The 20,191-nt window shown below is 50.2% G+C and overlaps 1 protein-coding gene across 1 annotated transcript in view; it reads left to right on the top strand.

The window, feature by feature from the left end:
* Nucleotides 1–6,974: 6,974 nt before the first annotated feature.
* Nucleotides 6,975–20,191, top strand: part of LOC139252348 (netrin-G1-like) — an 87,155-nt gene continuing 73,938 nt past the window's right edge. The window contains exons 1-2 of the mRNA XM_070873349.1: nt 6,975–7,556; nt 9,327–10,416. Of these exons, the coding sequence (XP_070729450.1) occupies nt 10,174–10,416 (243 nt within the window). The 5' untranslated portion in view covers nt 6,975–7,556; nt 9,327–10,173. The remainder of the gene's footprint in view (nt 7,557–9,326; nt 10,417–20,191) is intronic.

The following is a 20,191-nucleotide window of genomic DNA, read 5'->3' as shown; positions in this document are numbered from 1 at the left end:
GACAGTGTAGAGGGAGTTTTACTCTGTACCTAACCCGTGCTGTACCCTCCCTGGGTGTGTTTGATGGGAGAGTGGAGAGGGAGATTTACTCTATATCTAGCCCCATTATGTACCTGTCCTGGTAGTGTTTGATGAGGCAGTGTAGAGGGTGTTTTACTCTATATGTAAACCATTCTGTTCCTGCCCTGGGAGTGTCTGATGGGACAGTGTAGAGGGAGCTTTACTCTATCTAACCCATGCTGTACCTGCCCTGGGAGTGTTTAATGGGACAATGTAGCAGGATCTTTACTCTGTCCCTAACCCGTGCTGTACCTGCTCTGGGAGTGTTTGATGGGACAGTTTGGAGGGAGCTTTACTCTGTATCTAACCTGTGCTGTACCTGCCCTGGGAGTGTTTAATGGGACAATGTAGCAGGATCTTTACTCTGTCCCTAACCCGTGCTGTACCTGCTCTGGGAGTGTTTGATAGGACAGTTTGGAGAGAGCTTTACTCTGTATCTAACCCATGCTGTACCTGCCCTGGGAGTGTTTAATGGGACAATGTAGCAGTCCTTTACTCTGTCTCTAACGCATGCTGTACCTGCCCTGCGAGTGTTTAATGGGACAGTATAGCGGGATCTTTACTGCTGTGCCTGCCCTGGGAATGTTTGATGCCGTCACTGGGTGATGAAATGGGAATGTGTTTCTGTCCCAGCACCAACATCCTTCACCTTCAGGAGCACAAGAGGAATGAATAAAGCTCCAGATTCTCATGTGATAAAAATACAATGTGACTTTATTCAGAGTCCCAGACCATAAATAATTCATTCCTTAACAGCAAATATTCATTGCTTGAGAGCTCGGCTTGTGACTGGAGCTCTGCATATTGATGGTAACCTGGTTACTCTCGATCACTGACTGCAGATTGATGGTAACCTGGTTACTCTCGATCACTGACTGCAGATTGATGGTAACCTGGTTACTCTCGATCATTGACTGCAGATTGCTGATAACCTGGTTACTCTCGATCACTGACTGCAGATTGATGGTGGTTACTCTCGATCACTGACTGCAGATTGATGGTAACCTGGTTACTCTCGATCACTGACTGCAGATTGATGGTAACCTGGTTACTCTCGATCACTGACTGCAGATTGATGGTAACCTGATTACTCTCGATCACTGACTGCAGATTGATGGTAACCTGGTTACTCTCGATCGCTGACTGTAGATTGATGGTAACCTGGTTACTCTCGATCACTGACTGTAGATTGATGGTAACCTGGTTACTCTCGATCGCTGACTGCAGATTGATGGTAACCTGGTTACTCTCGATCACTGACTGCAGATTGATGGTAACCTGGTTACTCTCGATCATTGACTGCAGATTGCTGATAACCTGGTTACTCTCGATCACTGACTGCAGATTGATGGTGGTTACTCTCGATCACTGACTGCAGATTGATGGTAACCTGGTTACTCTCGATCACTGACTGCAGATTGATGGTAACCTGGTTACTCTCGATCACTGACTGCAGATTGATGGTAACCTGATTACTCTCGATCACTGACTGCAGATTGATGGTAACCTGGTTACTCTCGATCGCTGACTGTAGATTGATGGTAACCTGGTTACTCTCGATCGCTGACTGTAGATTGATGGTAACCTGGTTACTCTCGATCGCTGACTGCAGATTGATGGTAACCTGGTTACTCTCGATCACTGACTGCAGATTGAATTAATCCCACACTTTGCATGAGAATGGAATTGTCACTGTGAGTGTTTAATCCCCTCTCACTGCACTTCATGGGATTGAAGGCCGATAAATCCCTGGGGCCTGATAGTCTGCATCCCAGAGTACTTAAGGAAGTGGCCCTAGAAATTGTGGATGCATTGGTGACCATTTTCCAACAGTCTATCGACTCTGGATTAGTTCCTATGGACTGGAAGGTAGCTAACGTAACACTACTTTTTCAAAAAGGAGGGAGAGAGAAAATGGGGAATTATAGACCGGTTAGCCTGACATCAGTAGTGGGGAAAATGTTGGAATCAATTATTAAAGATGAAATAGCAGTGCATTTTGAAAGCAGTGACAGGATCGGTCCAAGTCAGCATGGATTTATGAAAGGGAAATCATGCTTGACAAATCTTCTAGAATTTTTTGAGGATGTAACTAGCAGAGTGGACAAGGGAGAACCAGTGAATGTGTGTATTTGGACTTTCAAAAGGCTTTTGACATGATCCCACACAAGGGATTGGGATGCAAAATTAAAGCACATGGTATTAAGGGTAATGTATTGATGTGGATAGAGAACTGGTTGGCAGACAGGAAGCAGAGAGTCGGGATAAACGGGTCCTTTTCAGAATGGCAGGCAGTGACTAGTGGGGTGCCGCAGGGCTCAGTGCTGGGACCCCAGCGATTTACAATATACATCAATGATTTAGATGAAGGAATTGAGAGTAATATCTCCAAGTTTGCAGATGACACTAAGCTTAGTGGCGGTGTGAGCTGTGAGGAGGATGCTAAGAAGCTGCAGGGTGATTTGGACAGGTTAGGTGAGTGGGCAAATGCATGGCAGATGCAGTCTAATGTGGATAAATGTGAGATTATCCACTTGGGTGGCAAAAACATGAAGGCAGAATATTATCTGAATGGCAGCAGATTAGGAAAAGGGGAGATGCAATGAGACTTGGGTGTCATGGTACATCAGTCATTGAAAGTTGGCATGCAGGTACAGCAGGCGATGAAGAAGGCAAATGGCATGTTGGCCTTCATAGCGAGGGGATTTGAGTATAGGAGCATGGAGGTCTTACTGCAGTTGTAGAGGACCTTGGTGAGGCCACACATTGAATATTATGTACAGTTTTGATCTCCGAATCTGAGGAAGGGCATTCTTGCTATTGAGGGAGTACAGCGAAGGTTCACCAGACTGATTCCAGGTATGGCTGGACTGACATGTGAAGAAAGATTGGATCAATTAGGCTTATATTCACTGGAATTTAGAAGAATGAGAGGGGATCTCATAGAAACATATAAAATTCTGACGGGATTGGACAGGTTAGATGCAGGAAGAGTGTTCCTGATGTTGGGGAAGTCCAGAACCAGGGGACACAGTCTGAGGATAAGGGGTAAGCCATTTAGGACCGAGATGAGGAGAAACTTCTTCATTCAGAGAGTTGTTAACCTGTGCAATTCTCTACCGCAGAGTGTTGTTGATGCGAGTACCTTAGGTATATTCAAGTGGGAGTTAGATATGGCTCTTACGGCTAAAGGGATCAAGGGGTATGGAGAGAAAGCAGGAAAGGGGTACTGAGGTGAATGATCAGTGATGATCTTAATGAATGGTGGTGCAGGCTCAAAGGGCCAAATGGCATACTCCTGCACCTATTTTCTATGTTTCTATTCGCCTGTGGGACACAGTATCCCAGCACAGTCCCCCATTCCGCTGTGGGACACAGCCCAATATCCCAGCAAAGTCCTCCATTTCCCTGTGGGACACAGCCCAGTATCCCAGCACAGTCCCCTATTCCCCTAGAAGGTGCACGGCCCGGAATTTTTTTTATGGGCAACAATAGTTTTAGGGTGGAAGGAGGTTACAGAGATAGGGACGGTGTAGGTTGGAGGGGATTACAGAGATAGGAAGGGGTGTAGGGCTGGAGGAAGTTACAGAGATAGGGAGGGGTGTAGGGCAGGAGGTGGTTACAGAGATAGTGAGGGTGGAGGGCTGGAGGAGGTTACAGAGATAGGGAGGATGTAGGGCTGGAGGAGGTTACAGAGATAGGGAGGGGTGTAGGGCTGGAGGAGGTTACAGAGATAGGGAGAGGTGTAGGGCAGGAGGGGGTTACAGAGATAGGGAGGGTTGTAAGGCTGGAGGAAGTCACAGAGATAGGGAGGGGTGTAGGGCGGGAGGGGATTACAGAGATAGGGAGGGTATAGGGCTGGAGGAGGTTACAGAGATAGGGAGGGTTGAATGGCTGGAGGAGGTTACAGGCATAGGGAGGGTTGTAGGGCTGGAGGAGGTTACAGAGATAGGGAGCGGTGCTGGGCTGGAGGGGGTTACAGATAGGGAGGGGTGTAGGGCTGGAGGGGGTTACAGAGATAGGGAGGGGTGCTGGGCTGGAGGGGGTTACAGATAGGGAGGGGTGTAGGGCTGGAACAGGTTACAGATAGGGAGGGGTCTGGGGCTGGAGGAGGTTACACAGATAGGGAGGGGTATTGGGCTGGCGGGGAGGCAGTTACAAAGATAGCGAGTGGTATAGGGCTGGAGGTTATAGAGGTTGGGAAGGGTGTAGGGTTGGAGGAGGTTACGAGATATGGAGGGGTGCAGGGCTGGAGGAAGTTAGAGAGATAGGAAGTGATGTTGGGCTGGAGGAGGTTACAGACATAGGGAGAGGTGCAGGGCTAGAAGGGGTTACAGAGGTAGAAACATACAAATATCGAAAATAGATGCAGGAGTAGGCCATTCAGCCCTTCGAGCCTGCACCACCTTTCAATAATATCATGGCTGATCATTCCCTCAGTATCCCTTTCCTGCTTTCTCTCCATACCCCTTGATCCCCTTAGTGTAAGGCCACATCTAACTCCCTCTTGAATATATCCAATGAACTGGCATCAACAACTCTCTGCGGCAGGGAATTCCACAGGTTAAAAACTCCCTGAGTGAAGAAGATTCTCCTCATCTCAGTCCTAAATGGTCTACCCCTTATCCTAAGACTATGTCCCCTGGTTCTGGACTTCCCCATTATTGGGAACATTCTTTCCACATCTAACCTGTCCAGTCCCGTCAGAATCTTATACGTTTCCCCTCTCATCCTTCCAAACTCCAGTGAATAAAGGCCCAGTTGATCCAGTCTCTCCTCATATTACAGTCCAGCCATCCCTGGAATCAGTCTGGTGAACCTTCGCTGCACTCCCTCAATAGCAAGAAGGTCCTTCCTCAGATTAGGAGACCAAAACTGAACACAATATTCCAGCTGAGGCCTCACTAAGGCCCTGTAGTTAGATTTCCCTGCGCCTATACTCAAATCCAGTATCTATGAAGGCCAACACACCGTTTGCCTTCTTCATCGCCTGCTGTACCTGCATGCCCACTTTCAGTGACTGTTGAACCATGACACCCAGGTCTCGTTGCACCTCTCCTTTTCCTATCTGCCGCATTCAGATAATATTCTGCCTTCGTGTTTTTGCCCCCAAAATATATAACCTCACATTTATCCACATTATACTGCATCTGCCATGCATTTGCCCACTCACCAAACCGTCCAAATCACCCTGCAGCCTATTAGCGTCCTCCTCACAGCTCACACCGTCACCCAGTTTAGTGTCATCTGCAAACTTGGAGATATTACACTCAATTCCTTCATCTAAATCGTTAATGTGTATTGTAAAGAGCTGGGGTCCCATCACTGAGCCCTGCGGCACTCCACTAGTCACTGCCTGCCATTCTGAAAAGGACCCGTTTATCTCGACTCTCTGCTTCCTGTCTGCAAACAAGTTCTCTATCCATGTCAGTACATTACCCCCAATACCATGCGCTTTGATTTTGCACACTAATCTCTTGTGCGGGACCTTGTCAAAAGTAGGGAGGGGTGTCGGGCTGGAGGGGGTTATAGAGATACGGAGGGGTGTAGGGCTGGAGGAGGTTACAGAGATAGGGAGGCGTGTAAGGCTGGAAGAGGTTACAGAGATAGGGAGGGGTGCAGGGCTTGAGGGGTTTCAAGAGAGAGGGAGGGGCGTGGCCCTGGAAGGATTTGAACACAAAGATGAGAATTTGAAAATCTAGGCGTTGCAGAGATCCCAGTTTTATTTCAGTGACAGCAGAGTGTGGAATTTTGAAGCTCTGTTTATATTTGGATCGATTTCTTTGTCCTCAGATATCTTTTAAATCTAACCTCAGGATCAGTTTACAGAAGTCTCTCTAAATACCAATAAATCGCGAGTTATTGCTTGTGTTGTTCTGGGGTTTATCAAACGGACACGTTGATTGTTGTACATTGTTCCTTGGGGGAACAGTGTGGAGCAGAGTTTGGGAGAGAATTCCTTTCACCGTATCTAACCGCACGGCCGAGGGTCTGATCGAGTCGATGGTCCAGCCAGCGATCAGAAGCAGCTCGATCTGGGTGTGTGGCGACGCTCTGATCCGGATTGACGGGCTGAGGAGTTGCTGCTGCAACAATTGAGATGTCTGAAGGACAGAAGTTTATTCGGCGAGTCTCTGCGATCCGGTCACTGGGCGTGTTGGTCACTGAGGCTTCGGAGCGGGAAATCTGCGGATGTCCCAGATCAGGAGGGGTGGGTAATGGTTCAGAAGGTCCAAGGGCCCGGCACAGGGACATTATGGGATGGGGAATGGGCCGGACAGGGGCAGGGGGATATTGTAGGATGGGGAGTGGGCTGGACAGGGACAGTGGGATATTATGGGATGGGGAATGGGCTGGACTTGCCTTCATTTCTCGAGTTAAATGCTGCAGGCCGATGGGTCCATGAACCCCCACCCCAAGGTTTATGTGTTTAATCCTTCCATACAATCAGACAGCACAGGAGGGGGCCATTCGGCCCATCGTGCCTGTACCGGCTCTTTGAAAGAGTGATCCAATCAGTCCCACTCCCTGCTCTTTCCCCAGAGCCCTGTATAGATGGGATATTAGTCAGCTCTCCCAGGAAGATTGTAAAAAGCAACAGGACAGATCCCTGAAGCAGTGCAGACATCTGACCTCCACCCTGACTGTCAGCTCCCCTCCCCCATATTATTAAATCTGTCATTACCGCATTTTATATGGAATTTTATACATAAGTAACAGCAGAACATTTTTCACAGCTCACAACCGTGCTGAATATCCGATTCGTTTTGATTGGGGTGGAAGAGTGTTGAAGGAATTGGATATTTAAATCTGGAGGGCTTTAGGACCGCGCGGAATGCTGAGCTGGGGCGACGTTCCCAGTCTGAGCCCCTGGATTGAGATTTCAGTTTTCTCTCTCTGTGAGTCTCGGGATCGCGATTTCTCTCTCTCTCTCGTTTTCTTTCCCCTTTTCTCTTTCTCTATTTCTCTCTCTCTCAATCAAATTTTCTCTTTCTGTTTCTCACTCCCTTTACTCACTTCTGTCTCTTTCTCTTTTGTTCCCTTCCCTCTCTCTCCCCTCCCTCTCTTCCTCTCTCTCTCTCCCTCAATCTCTCTCCTCTCTCTCCCTTTCTCACTCTCTTTCGCTTTCCTTTCCTCTCCCTCTCTCTTTCCCTCCCTCTCTCCCCCTCTCTCTCACTCTCCCTCCCTCCCTCTCTCTTCCTCTTTCCCTCTCCATCAATCTCTCTCTCCCTCCCTCCCCCTCCCTCTCTCCCTCTCCCTCACTCTCTCTCTCCCTCTCTCCCTCACTCTCACTCTCGCTGTCTCCCTCTCTCCCTCACCCTCCCTCTTCCCCTCTCCTCCCTCCCCCTCTCCCTCTCCCTCCCTCCTTCCCCTTGAGGGCAGATTCTGTGCTAAACTCCTCCGGTCCATTGAGGAGGCTCCTGGACTTGTTGCTGAGCAATGCGGAGCTGTGTCCGGGACCTCGCCGCGCCCGGAGCTCGCTGATCTCCCCCAGAGTGAGTCAGACTCTGTCCCGGGATCTCCCGGGATCGCCTTGCTGTTTCCAGCAGAGATTGGCGGCTTGGCGCGGGGATCAGACTGGTTCCTGTGTGGATTGTATCGGAGGGCTGGAGAATTGGAGAGGACGATTCTGTGTGCATTCTAGAGTAGCAATCTTCCATTGGATAAGAGTGCATTGTATCTGAGGATTGCATGCATTGCATAGGAGAGCTGTGCATTGTATCGGAGCGCTGCAGCAATCTGTACGATGAAGGAACACATTGGACAACAATTTGCGACTCAACCCAGTAAAATATTCCAAGGCGCTTCACAGGAGTGTAAATCAGGTGTGACTGGAGATGGTGAGTGTGTGTTGGGGTGTGACTGGAGATGGTGAGTTTGTGTTGGGGGTGTGACTGGAGACGGTGAGTTTGTGTTGGGGGTGTGACTGGAGACGGTGAGTTTGTGTTGGGGGTGTGACTGGAGACGGTGAGTGTGTGTTGGGGTTTGAGCAGGAGGAGTGACGTCAGGCCCAGAAGGTGACTGTGGATTGTGATGCTCGAGCTGAAGGGGAACAGCATTACGGGGGAGGAAGTGAGACATTCAGAGACTATTCCTGCTCGCAGTGCAGCAGTTTGTAAAAGCTCATTGAATTCATGATAGAAAATAGATTATAAATATCCCTGTTACTAATCTGTATATCACTCACAGCCCAGAGTAACACCTTGTGTCATAAAACAGGCTGTGGGAGGGTCACCAAACACAGAGTCTATCAGTGTTTAAAGGGGCGACTTTTTAAAGTAGGCAGTAGAATAATTTTGCTTTTCCAGTGTGAGCTCTGAGATTGAGGTGAGATGATGGAGTAAGGAGAATAGATTTTGCTGAAGGAGCTGACTCAATCCCACTCCTGAGACTCGAGCCCAGCATCCAGGCTGACACTCCCAGTGCAATACTGAGAGAGCGATGCACTATCGGAGGGGCAGTACTGAGGGAGTGCAGCACTGTCGGAGGGGCAGTATTGAGGGTGTGCAGCACTGTCAGAGGGGCAGTACTGCGGGAGTGCAGTACTGTCGGAGGGGTAATACTGAGGGGGTGCTGCAATGTTGGAGGGGCAGTACTGAAGGAGTGCAGCACTGTCGGAAGGGCAGTACTGAGGGAGTGCTGCACTGTCAGAGGGGCAGTACTGCGGGAGTGCAGTACTGTCGGAGGGGTAGTACTGAGGGGGTGCTGCAATGTTGGAGGGGCAGTACTGAAGGAGTGCAGCACTGTCGGAGGGGCAGTACTGAGGGAGTGCTGCACTGTTGGAGGGGCAGTACTGAGCGACTGCAGCAATATCAGAGGAGCAGTACTGAGAGAGTGCTGCAGTGTCGGAGGGGCAGTTCTGAGGGAATGCTGCACTGTCGGAGGGGCAGTACTGAGGGAGTGCTGCACTGTTGAATGCTCCATCTTTTGGACAAGACGGTAAACCGAGGCCCCGTCTGCCTTCTCAGCTTCACATCAAAGATCCCTCGGCTTTATTTCAAAGAAGAGCAGGGGATTTCTCCCCAGTATCCTGAGCAATATGTATCCCTCAACCAACATCACTAAAATAACATAATTGTTCATTTGTCTCATTTGGTATATTAACGAGAGTGATTTAGCCACCTCCTATTGGCTGCGGTGATTCCCAACTGGTGATTATTTCTGTGTAACGCTGCAGCTAATGGGAGGCGATATTGGAGGGTGGGCTCGAAGATCAGGAGCAGCACCTGTTCCGAAATGCATTGATTTTATTTCTCTCCGCATAGGGAACTGATGGCAGAAGGAAGAGATGATCGATGGGAAACAGACTCTGGTCAGGAAACAGTCATCACATTGGGCCCCAGTTCTGACTGATCAGCCAATCAAAGCATCTGTCTGACACAGCGGCCAGCTGGGGGGGAAACAGCTGGAATCCCAACACCTGGAACATCTGTACCAACACTGGGAAAACAGCTGGAATCCCAACACCCAGAACATCTGTACCAACACCGAGAAAACAGCTGGAATCCCAACACACAGACCATCTGTACCCATTGAGAAAACAGCTGGAATCCCAACACCCGTAACATCTGTACCACCACTGGGAACACAGCTGGAATTCCAACACCCAGAGCATCTGCACCAACAGTGAGAAAACAGCTGGAATCCCAACACCTGGAACATCTGCACCAACAGTGTGAAAACAGCTGGAATGTTAACACCGAGAACACCTGCACCAACTGGGAAAACAGCTAGAATTCCAACATCCAGAACATCTGTACCAATGCTGGGAAAATAGCTGGAATTCCAACACCTGGAACATCTGCAAGCATAGTGATCACCCCTCTTTGAGCGGGTCCAGTCGGAGCAGGGCCCCCCGAATCACCCCCATATGGACTGAGATCGCCCCTCTCTGAGCGGGTCCAGTCAGAGCAGGGACCCCCTGAATCTCCCCCAGACGGACCGAGATAGCGCCTCTCTGAGCGGATTCAGTCGGAGCAGGGACCCCTTGAATCACCCTCAGATGGACTGAGATTACCCCTCTCTGAGCGGGTCCAGTCGGAGCAGGGACTCACTGAATCACCACCAGACGTACCGAGATGGCCCCTCTCTGAGCGCGGTCCAGTCGGAGCGATGCGTCTGTCCGGTTTGTTGCCCCTTCAGGCCCTTTGGGCGGCCCTGTCTCTCACTGCGCAGCACTTCCCGTCCTGGGGTCACTACGACCTGTGTAAGGCCCAGCTTCACTGGGACCAGGCCATGAGTTGGGATTACATGGCCTGCCAGCCCGAGGCCGCCCTGCTCACCAGGTCACTGAAGGTCAGCTTGGATCCCTCCGACAGTACGTGTGGAGAGACCCCCGAGATGTACTGCACGCTGGTGAGTAGAAGCCTTTCTGAGACAGCCTCTGTTATGTGTCGCGCTGTGAATGGACGCTCACTGAACGGCCTTTATCAAAGTGAATTCCATCCAAATTCCTACATTTGCTTCATCGAGTGCAAAAGCAAGGGAGTCATGGTGAACCTTTATGCATCATTGGTTAGGCCCCAGCTGGAGTATTGTATCCAATTCTGGGCACCACACTTTAGGAAGGATGACAAGGCCTTGGAGAGGGTGCAGAGGAATTTTAATGGAATGTTTCCAGGGATGAAGGACTTCAGTTATGTGAAGAGACTGGAGAAGCTGGGATTGTTCTCCTCAGAGTAGAGAAGGTTAAGGGGAGATTTGATGAGGTGTTTAAAATCATGAAGGGTTTTGAAAGAGTAAATAAGGAGACAATGTTTCCAGTGGCAGGAGAGCCGGTAACCAGAGGACACAGATTTCAGATAATTGGCAAAAAAGCCAAGGGGGGAGATGAGGAGAATGTTTTAATGCAGCGAGTTTTTATGATCTGGAATGTGCTGCCTGAAAGGAAGGTGGAAGCAGATTCAATAATAACATTCAAAAGGGAATTGGATAAATACTGGGAAAGGAGAAACATACAGGGCTATGGGGAAGGAGCAGGAGAGTGGGACTAACTGGACAGCTCTGAGCCAGTGGCAGAGACAGACGATATCACGGAGGTGAAAGTAGGCGGGCTTGGTGAAGGAGGAGATATGGGGATGGAATAACAGTCTGATAAGTTGCATTTACTGGAACTGTGAGGAGAAGTCAAACTGCTGGGCTGAACAGGAAAGGTCAGGACACGTAAACCACAAAACTCGCTGCTTCCCAGTGTCGCACCGTAAGGGGTGGCAGTGTTTGTAAAATTAGACACGGAAATAGATGTGAGGAGGGAGGTCGAATGTTTATAAACAACCCCTGGAGCTCCTGACCCCTGTGTCTGAGCCCTGCCCAATATCTCCAGTGGGGAATATGTCCCATTGTGTCTGAGCCTTGCCCAATATCTCCAGTGGGGAATATGTCCCACTGTGTCTGACCCCTGCCCAATATCCCCAGTGGGGAATATGTCCCATTGTGTCTGAGCCCTGCCCAATATCTCCAGTGAGGAATATGTCCCATTGTGTCTGAGCCCTGCCCAATATCCCCAGTGGGGAATATGTCCCATTGTGTCTGAGCCCTGCCCAATATCCCCAGTGTGGAATATGTCCTTGAGATGTAAATTCAAGCCTCTTTCTAAATATTAATGATGCTCTTGTTGAGTGAATCATCTCCTCAGGATAATTGGTTCCTACATCATTGTTCGAGGGGAAACACCTGGTTTAATAATCAGCCGTATGTTTCAGCAATAATTGAAAATGTATAATTTATTGCAGAACATGCAGTTCATAAGAGGGAATTATTCTCCAGCTCAATTAGTAATCTGTTATAAAAATAATACGAGTCTTTGAGGTAAACTTCCAGCTGTCCCATATCGCACTGTGGGAGCTGTGTGTGAAACAGGGCCCGGACCCAGTGAGACCACACTAGATGTTACTGTCTCAGTTTTACACCTCAGGACGTCCCAAAGCGCTTCACAGACAATTGAGGACTTTTTGAAATCGCAATCATTTTTTCTTTCACCGATAAAAACGCGGCTGAATTTATTGGCCTTTTTTTAATATGTAACAATTTTTGACAGGTGTACTCGCTCCTTCTTTCCAGATGTGTCCCGACTTCTGAACTTGTGTTCCCTGATTGTGTGTTGACTGTGAGTGGGTGAGTGAGACAGAAAGACTCCAGGGTGAGAATGTATTCAGACTGTGGCTGTAACTTTGGTGCAAAGACACGAATTCCTGGTCATAAACTGTTGTGATCGAATTGGGCATGGTGGTGCAGGGCTTCTGTGACTGGACCAGTAATCCACAGAACTGCACTTCCAATCCCTCCATGGGCTTTGAGACTGGGCAGAGGGAGATACTGCCGGTCCTGCTGGGAGACTCAGTCCCAGGCACATCCTTCAGTTTTTTATTTGTTCCTGAGATGTGGGCATCGTTGGCAAGGCCAGCATTTATTGCCCATCCCTAATTGCCCTTGTGAAGGTGGTGATGAGCTGTCTTCTTGAACCGCTGTAGTCTGTGTGTTGAAGATTCTCCCACAGTGCTGTTAGGAAGGGAGTTCAGGATTTTGACCCAGTGACAATGAAGGAACATTGAATATATTTCCCAATCAGGATGCGGTGTAACTTGGAGGGGAACATGGAGGTGGTGGTGTTCCCATGGAGACCATGGGTTTGTGAGGTGCTATCGAAGAAGCCTTGGTGAGTTGCTGCAGTGCACCTTGTAGATGGTAAACACTGCAGCCACGGTACGCCGGTGGTGGAGGGAGTGAATGTTTAAGGTGGTGGATGGGCTGCTTTGTCCGGGATGGTGTGAAGCTTCTTGCGTATTGTTGGAGCTGCACTCATCCAGGCAATTGGAGAGTATTCCATCACCCGCCTGACTTGTGCCTTGTAGGTGGTGGAAAGGCTTTGGGGAGTCAGGAGGTGAGACACTCGCTGAGAATACTTGCCTCTGACCTGCTCTTGTACCACAGTATTTATGTGGCTGGTCCAGTTAAGTTTCTGGTCAATGGCGATCCCCAGGATGCTGATAGTGGGGGATCCGACAATGGTAACGCCGTTGAATGTCATGGAGAGGTAGTTGGACTCTCGCTTGTTGGAGATAATCATTGCCTTCCACTTGTGGACCACAAATGTTACTTGCCACTTCGGTGTTGCCGGACTGGGAAACAACGTCGGTGAGTGAGCACAGGGGCGATGGGGGAACAGGACTTGTGTGTGTTAGGACACGGGCAGCACAGGTTTGGATGAGCTGAAATTTACGGAGAGTGGAAGATGGGAGTCCGGCCAGGAGAACATTGGAATGGTCGAGTCTGGAGGGAACAAAGTATGGATGAGGGTTTCAGCAGTAGATGTGCTGAGGCAGGGGCGGAGACGGGCGATGTTACTGAGGTGGAAATAGGTGGCCTTGGTGATCGAGTGGATATGATTGTTTGTTTTAGTTCTTCTCGACCAAAAGGCACCAGTTAATGCTCATCGATCTCCGTGTTAGAAATAGAATCTCCCGCTGGTCTGTAATCCCCAATTTGATTCATCTCTGGCACCAGCTCAAAGTATTCGCCTCCAATTCCACTTCAGTGCCGATTTGTTCATTGATTTGAGTGTTTCTCGTGCTGCAAAGCAAAACTCACAGTGTCTGAGCACAAACTGAGGGAGAGGCACATCTGGAATACTGCGGGCAGAGTGGGCTCCTCATTGTAGGGGAGAGATGGGACACAGTGACACAGTGTGACCGGGGTTGAGGGGGTGAGGGGGTGAGGGGAGAGAGAGATGGGGCACTTCTTCACCCAGAGAGTGGTGAACCTGTGGAATTCTCGACTACAGAAAGTTGTTGAGGCCAATTCACTAAATATATTCAAAAAGGAGTTAGATGAAGTCCTTACTACTAGGGGGATCAAGGGGTATGGCGAGAAAGCAGGAATGGGGTACTGAAGTTGCATGTTCAGCCATGAACTCATTGAATGGCGGTGCAGGCTAGAAGGGCCGAATGGCCTACTCCTGCACCTATTTTCTATGTTTCTATGTTTCTATGACATGGGGCACAGTGACACAGTGTGACCAGGGGTGAGGGGGTGAGGGACTGTGTTATGAGGTTAGCTCGAACAGTCAAATTAAAGGGAGAATCGTCTCCACTTCTGTAGAAACACAGTCTGTGCCTTGCTCGGGTAAAATTCTGACAGCTAATTATTTCTGAATCCGATCACCAATTCTGGAAATCCCAGCGAGTGGTGACAGCTGGTGAATGTTAACGTGGAGTTTCTGGGTAATTTCTGTAAGCTGAGTTTGAACTGATTGTAAACTGGTGCCTGGGGATTGTGTCTGATCCTCTCGGGATTGTTAACATCTGTATCCGTTCCCCTGCCAGCTGTTCACACACTCTCACAGCACAGCAGGAGGCCATTCGGCCCATCGTGCCTGTGCCGGCTCTTTGAGAGAGTGATCCAATTAGTCCCACTCCCTGCTCTTTCCCCATAGCCTTGCAAATTTATCCTTTTTCCCAAATTTATTAAGTATATTTTTCCCTGTTTTAAGGGAGTTTAGTTGAAGCAGGTTCAAACAGCTCCTCAAAGAATGGGTACAGGCACGATGGGCCGAATTGCCTTCTGTGCTGTGAGATTCTGTGATATTTCCCTTGTTTTAAGGGAGTTTATTTTCAGCAGATGCGAGCAGCAGACGGGATTTCAGTCTGAACGAGCCAAACATTCTCTTTGTAATATCGCAGTCCATTCTATTGGGTCTGGGACTAAACCTTTATTACTCAGACGGGAAATCGAGGGTTTGGGAGAGGCCGACAGGAAGTGGATTAAACCTGAGGCCATAGACTTTATCCCCATGAATCCGCCCCCTGCCCAATATCTCACTCACTGCCCACTGTCCCCAGTAAACCGGCTGCACATTAAACTTTCCCAGTCTCTTGATTCCTGGATCAGAGCTCCCTCACTGCGCTGCTCTCTGACAATGTTCCACTCACTTTAGCAGCTCAGACAGGAGAATGCTTGAAGAATGATTTACTGTTGTTGTGGCACTGACTAACTGACCCCTGAACCTGTCACCAGTGGATGGATTTTTCCATCGAGCAGTTTGAATGATGAGGAGTCTCGGTTCCATCTCCTGTTATTCTCTGTTACCCATTCTCTGTATTGACCACGCGCAAATTTCATTATAAACACAGATAGAGGCAGACAGGCAAGGTTGAGGGTTCAAGTCCCACTCCAGACACTTGAGCACAAAACCCAGGCCAAGACTCCCAGTGCAGTACTGGGGGAGTGCTGCACTGTTGGAGGGGCAGTACTGAGGGAGCGCTTCCCTGTCAGAGGGGCAGTACTGAGGGAGTGCTCCACTGTCGGAGGGTCAGTACTGAGGGAGCGCTTCCCTGTCAGAGGGGCAGTACTGAGGGAATGCTCCACTGTCGGAGGGTCAGTACTGAGGGAGCGCTTCCCTGTCAGAGGGGCAGTACTGAGGGAGCGCTGCACTGTCGGAGGGGCAGTACTGAGGGAGCGCTTCCCTGTCGGAGGGTCAGTACTGAGGGAGCGCTGCACTGTCGGAGGGGCAGTAGTGAGGGAGTGCTACACTGTCAGAGGGTCAGTACTGAGGGAGCGCTTTCCTGTCAGAGGGGCAGTACTGAGGGAATGCTCCACTGTCGGAGGGTCAGTACTGAGGGAGCGCTTCCCTGTCGGAGGGTCAGTACTGAGGGAGCGCTGCACTGTCGGAGGGGCAGTAGTGAGGGAGTGCTACACTGTCAGAGGGTCAGTACTGAGGGAGCACTAAATTGTTGGAGGGGCAGTACTGAGGGAGCGCTGCACTGTCAGAGGGTCAGTACTGAGGGAGCACTACATTGTCGGAGGGTCACTACTGAGGGAGTGCTGCACTGTCAGAGGGTCAGTACTGAGGGAGCACTAACTTGTCGGAGGGTCACTACTGAGGGAGTGCTGCACTGTCAGAGGGTCAGTACTGAGGGAGCACTAAATTGTCGGAGGGGCAGTACTAAGGGAGCGCTGCACTGTTGGAGGGGCAATACTGAGGGAGCGCTGCACTGTCGGAGGGGCAGTACTGAGGGAGCGCTGCACTACTCTCATCCTGAGATAGTCAATGGCGCTTTAGAATTCAGTCTTTGCTCTCTCTTTCTCTCCTCTCTCTTTCTCCCTCTTGCTCCCTCCTCCCCTCCCACATTACATGGGCTCATTCACCAGAAACACCCTGTTGCCGAATTTGCCCTCCGACCGAAAGGGGGCACACTCACTGAGCGAGCCGATTTTCCCCGCCCCAATCCATGGAGCGGAGAGTTGAGCGAAATTCAGCTCTTTGTAGATTGTTTTTGTTGCGGGCGGTGCAGTCAGTTTGCGGCGGGGTGGAAGTGCGTGGGGAGCGGGGCGGACGGCGGTATATGTCTGCGAGCTCCTGTTTTATTTCCCACCCCCAGGAACCTGCTGACTGATGGAGCTGAAATGAGCCTGGGATTAAAGTGTTTGTTTAAATCTGGTTTGACAGACAGTCGGTGGGTTCCCTGAACACCTGCTCACAGCCCTGAGTCTCCGTGAGGCTGGGGCACTGGGGACATTAGTTTGGGGAGAAGGCCTTTTATTGGGGACCTTTCATTAGAAGGAGGTCACCCATTGGGGACGGACGGTTTAAAATTGGAAGCTGGGTGTTTAATGAACGATGGCTGTGGTCTATAAGGACCGATCGACACAGGCCGGTCAATAATGTGGGATTACACCACAGCTGGTTGAAGATTTGCTGCAGATTCTCAATCCTTCCCCAGTCTGGTTTCTTTCTCTGAAACCTCCCTCTGGTCTTCTCATTGCTGAAATGTTTAGACACAAACACCAGGTGCAGAGTTCTGGGTTTCATTAACTTGAACAAACATTCATTTCTGCCGGCTCACGTTCTTTATAATTAAATTCCAAAGTGTAGAATCCCATCGAGCTCCCAGGCAAGATATGGACTTAAAACCGCCGTTCCTTTATTAAATTAATTCTGGGGATGTGGGCATCGCTGACACGGCCGGCATTTATTGCCCATCCCCAGGTGCCCTGAGAAGGTGGGGGTGGGCCGCCTTCTTGATCCACTGGGATCGGGTTTGATACAAACTGAGTGTCTCGCTCGGCCACTTCAGAGGGTCATTACTAGTCAACCACGTTGGTGTGGGCCTGGAGTCACATATAGGCCCGGGCAGGTTACAGAGGCAGGTTTCCTTCCCTAAAGGACATTACTGAACAAGTTGGGCTTCACGGCAATCTCCCTGAGCTGTGGGCCGTGGGGAGATGGACCCTCTCCCTGACCCACTGTGGGCCGTGGGGAGAGGACTCTCTCCCTGAGCTGTGGGCCGTGGGCAGAGGACCCTCTCCCTGACCCACTGTGGGCCGTGGGGAGATGGACCCTCTCCCTGACCCACTGTGGGCCGTGGGGAGAGGACCCTCTCCCTGACCCATTGTGGGCCGTGGGGAGATGAAGCCTCTTCCTGACCCACTGTGTGCCGTGGGGAGAGGACCCTCTCCCTGACCCACTGTGGGCCGTGGGGAGATGAATGATACCAGAAATGAGAGGGTATACATATCAGGAAAGGATGAACAGGCTGGGTCACTTTTCTCTTGAAAAGAGAATGCTGAGGGGTGATCTAATAAAGGTCTTTGAAATTATGAAAGGTTTTGATAGAGTGGATACAGAGAGAACCAAGAAATCCAATCGGGAATTCAGAAGAAACGTCTGTCCCCAAAGAGTGGTGAGAATGTGGAACTTGCTACCACAGGGAGCGGTTAAAGCAAATAGTGTAGATGCAGTTAAGGCGGGGGGGGGGGGGGGGCGGTGGGGGTGGCTAGAAAAGCGTATGAGGGAGACGGGAATAGAGGGTTGTGGATAGATTTAGATGAGGAAAGACGGGAGGAGGCTCGAGTGGAGCATAAACACCGACATGGACTAGTTGGGCCGAATGGCCTGTTTCTGTGCCGTATATTCTATGTAATCCTATATGTAATCCTATAAGTAATCCTATGTAATCTTTCAGCTCAGTACTGGCCCACTAAATACTGCTAACTGAGCAACTCTGCTCGAACATTAACTCCAACAAAGGGCCTGATTACTGGGTGATGGGGAGTGACAGCAATCTGCGAGATTGTACTTTATGGAGCCACTAACTTCTGTCCTCAATAATACACTAATTTACATCATTAACCAGGGGACTGAACCGTGCTGATCGCGAGTGGTTTAGTTGGTGATAACGACAGGCTCTTCGTCACACCACACAGTGTAAATCCGAGACAGCAACACTTAAACCCCCGAAATAAATGTCAAGGGGTGAGTGGATTTGTGGAAGGAACAATGATTTATAAGATGCTCCGTTTATGCTCCAGTGTTGCAGGAGCAGTTTCTGTAATACATGATCCTTCTATTGAAATATCTTCCCTTCCCCCGTTGATGCAGCCACACACAGCAGGAGCCCGTTGTGTCTCTCTCTCCCTGGGCTGTATGGTGAGGTTTAATTCTTCTCTTCTTCTTCGGCTGTCCCCCGGAGTTGAGGATGACTTGCTTCCACATTAAAATGAGTTGTCAGGTGACTGATGAGACCAATGTGGGATCCACAGTCTCTGTCACAGGTGGGGTAGATGGTGGTTAGAGGGACGGGTGGGTGGGGTGCTTGGGTTGTCGTACGTTCCTTCTGCTGTTTGTACTTGGCTTCCGCATCCTCCCGGCAAAGAGACTCGATGTGTTCGTCGCCTTCTCGGATGCTTCTCCTCCATTTTGAGCGGTCTTGATCCAAATGTTCAAAATGCGGCCACTCACAACAACATCGAGCAGACAATAGGGGTGTTCTAGCAGCGTTTCCGAAGCCTGGACCACTCTGGAGGCAGCCTTCAATACTTCCCTCAACAGGTGTCGCTATTCATTGTGGTGTGCTGCAAGTTGCACAACTTGGCCATCATGAGGGCCAAGGCCTTACCAGCGGGGAGTGCAGCCCCAACTCAGGAGGAGGAGAAAGAGGAACAGGAGCCTGGCGAGGCCCCGACTGGCCAGCCAGAGGAGGAGGTGCAGCAGCCACGGAGGAGACACCGTGGCACTGCTCCCGATACAAGGGCCACATGTCAGCGGCTCATCATACATCGGTTCTCCAACAACACAACACAACCCCTGACCAGCAACCAATAAACATTTAACAACAGCCCCTTGAAACACCATAACACACAATTAACATCAACAATATCTGTACACAGGCCCCTGCCATTTGTCATTCCTCAACAGTATCCATGTGCCATATTAGGCACATACACTTACAACAATAGCAGGCCTCAAAAACTGCAACCAGATCGTGACAAACATATTTACAGGGTGAGGCCTTCTGTCCATTGTGGCCAAAGTTTTTATTGAGACTAGCTCTGGCATTTGCTACCCCTTACCTTAACCCCCTCCCCCACCTCCTGCTCCTCCTCAATGTTGCCTCAGTGCCTGCAGCAAGGCTGCTTGAGGGCTGCTGTGTGTAACACAGACACTACAGATGGCCGAGTAGGATACATTGGACCAGCTCTGGGCCTGGAAGGCCCGGCTGCGGACTGCACCACCTCAGCATCGGCGGCAGCAGTCTAGGTTGGCTGGTGTGTAGACCGCGGCAAGTGGAAAGGCAGAGTGGCAATGGTGGGAGCCAGAATGCTGTCATCTTGAGCAAAGACAACAAGTTTCATTTCCCACAGCCCACTGCCACTCCCCCAGGGCGGAACCTCAGCATCCGGAGCAATATGCGGGAGCGCGGATTACTGGCCTCCTTCGGCACCGTTACCTCCCCGTTTGATTTTGGGGAACAGAGAGGATGGCAGCAGTCAGTGTTTGCATGGCATCACTCTGTGACTGACTCAGAGCAGCCTGAGTCTCAAACGCAGCGTTCTGAGAGTTGTTGCCACAATCATTGACAGTATCACATCACAAAGGCTTTGCGTGGCTTGGGCCTGTGATGTGATAGCTGCTGCCACGTCAACCATGGCACGCGCTCTCCCCTCTGCAACTCCACTGTCGCTGGTTGAGTCCATCTCCCTCTGTAAGTGGGCAAGGATGGGTTCATTGAACTGATGAGAGGCAGGGACAATGCTAGAGGCGGCCTCCCCCAACCTCAGGGCAAGTGTATCCATGCTCTGCGGGACCTTCTCCAATGCACTCTCTGGACATAGCCTCCAAGTCCAGGTCCACGTC

Source organism: Pristiophorus japonicus, unplaced genomic scaffold (genome assembly GCF_044704955.1).
Source record: "Pristiophorus japonicus isolate sPriJap1 unplaced genomic scaffold, sPriJap1.hap1 HAP1_SCAFFOLD_458, whole genome shotgun sequence".
Taxonomy (NCBI): Eukaryota; Metazoa; Chordata; class Chondrichthyes; family Pristiophoridae; genus Pristiophorus; species Pristiophorus japonicus.
This window is presented reverse-complemented; position numbering and strand designations above follow the sequence as displayed.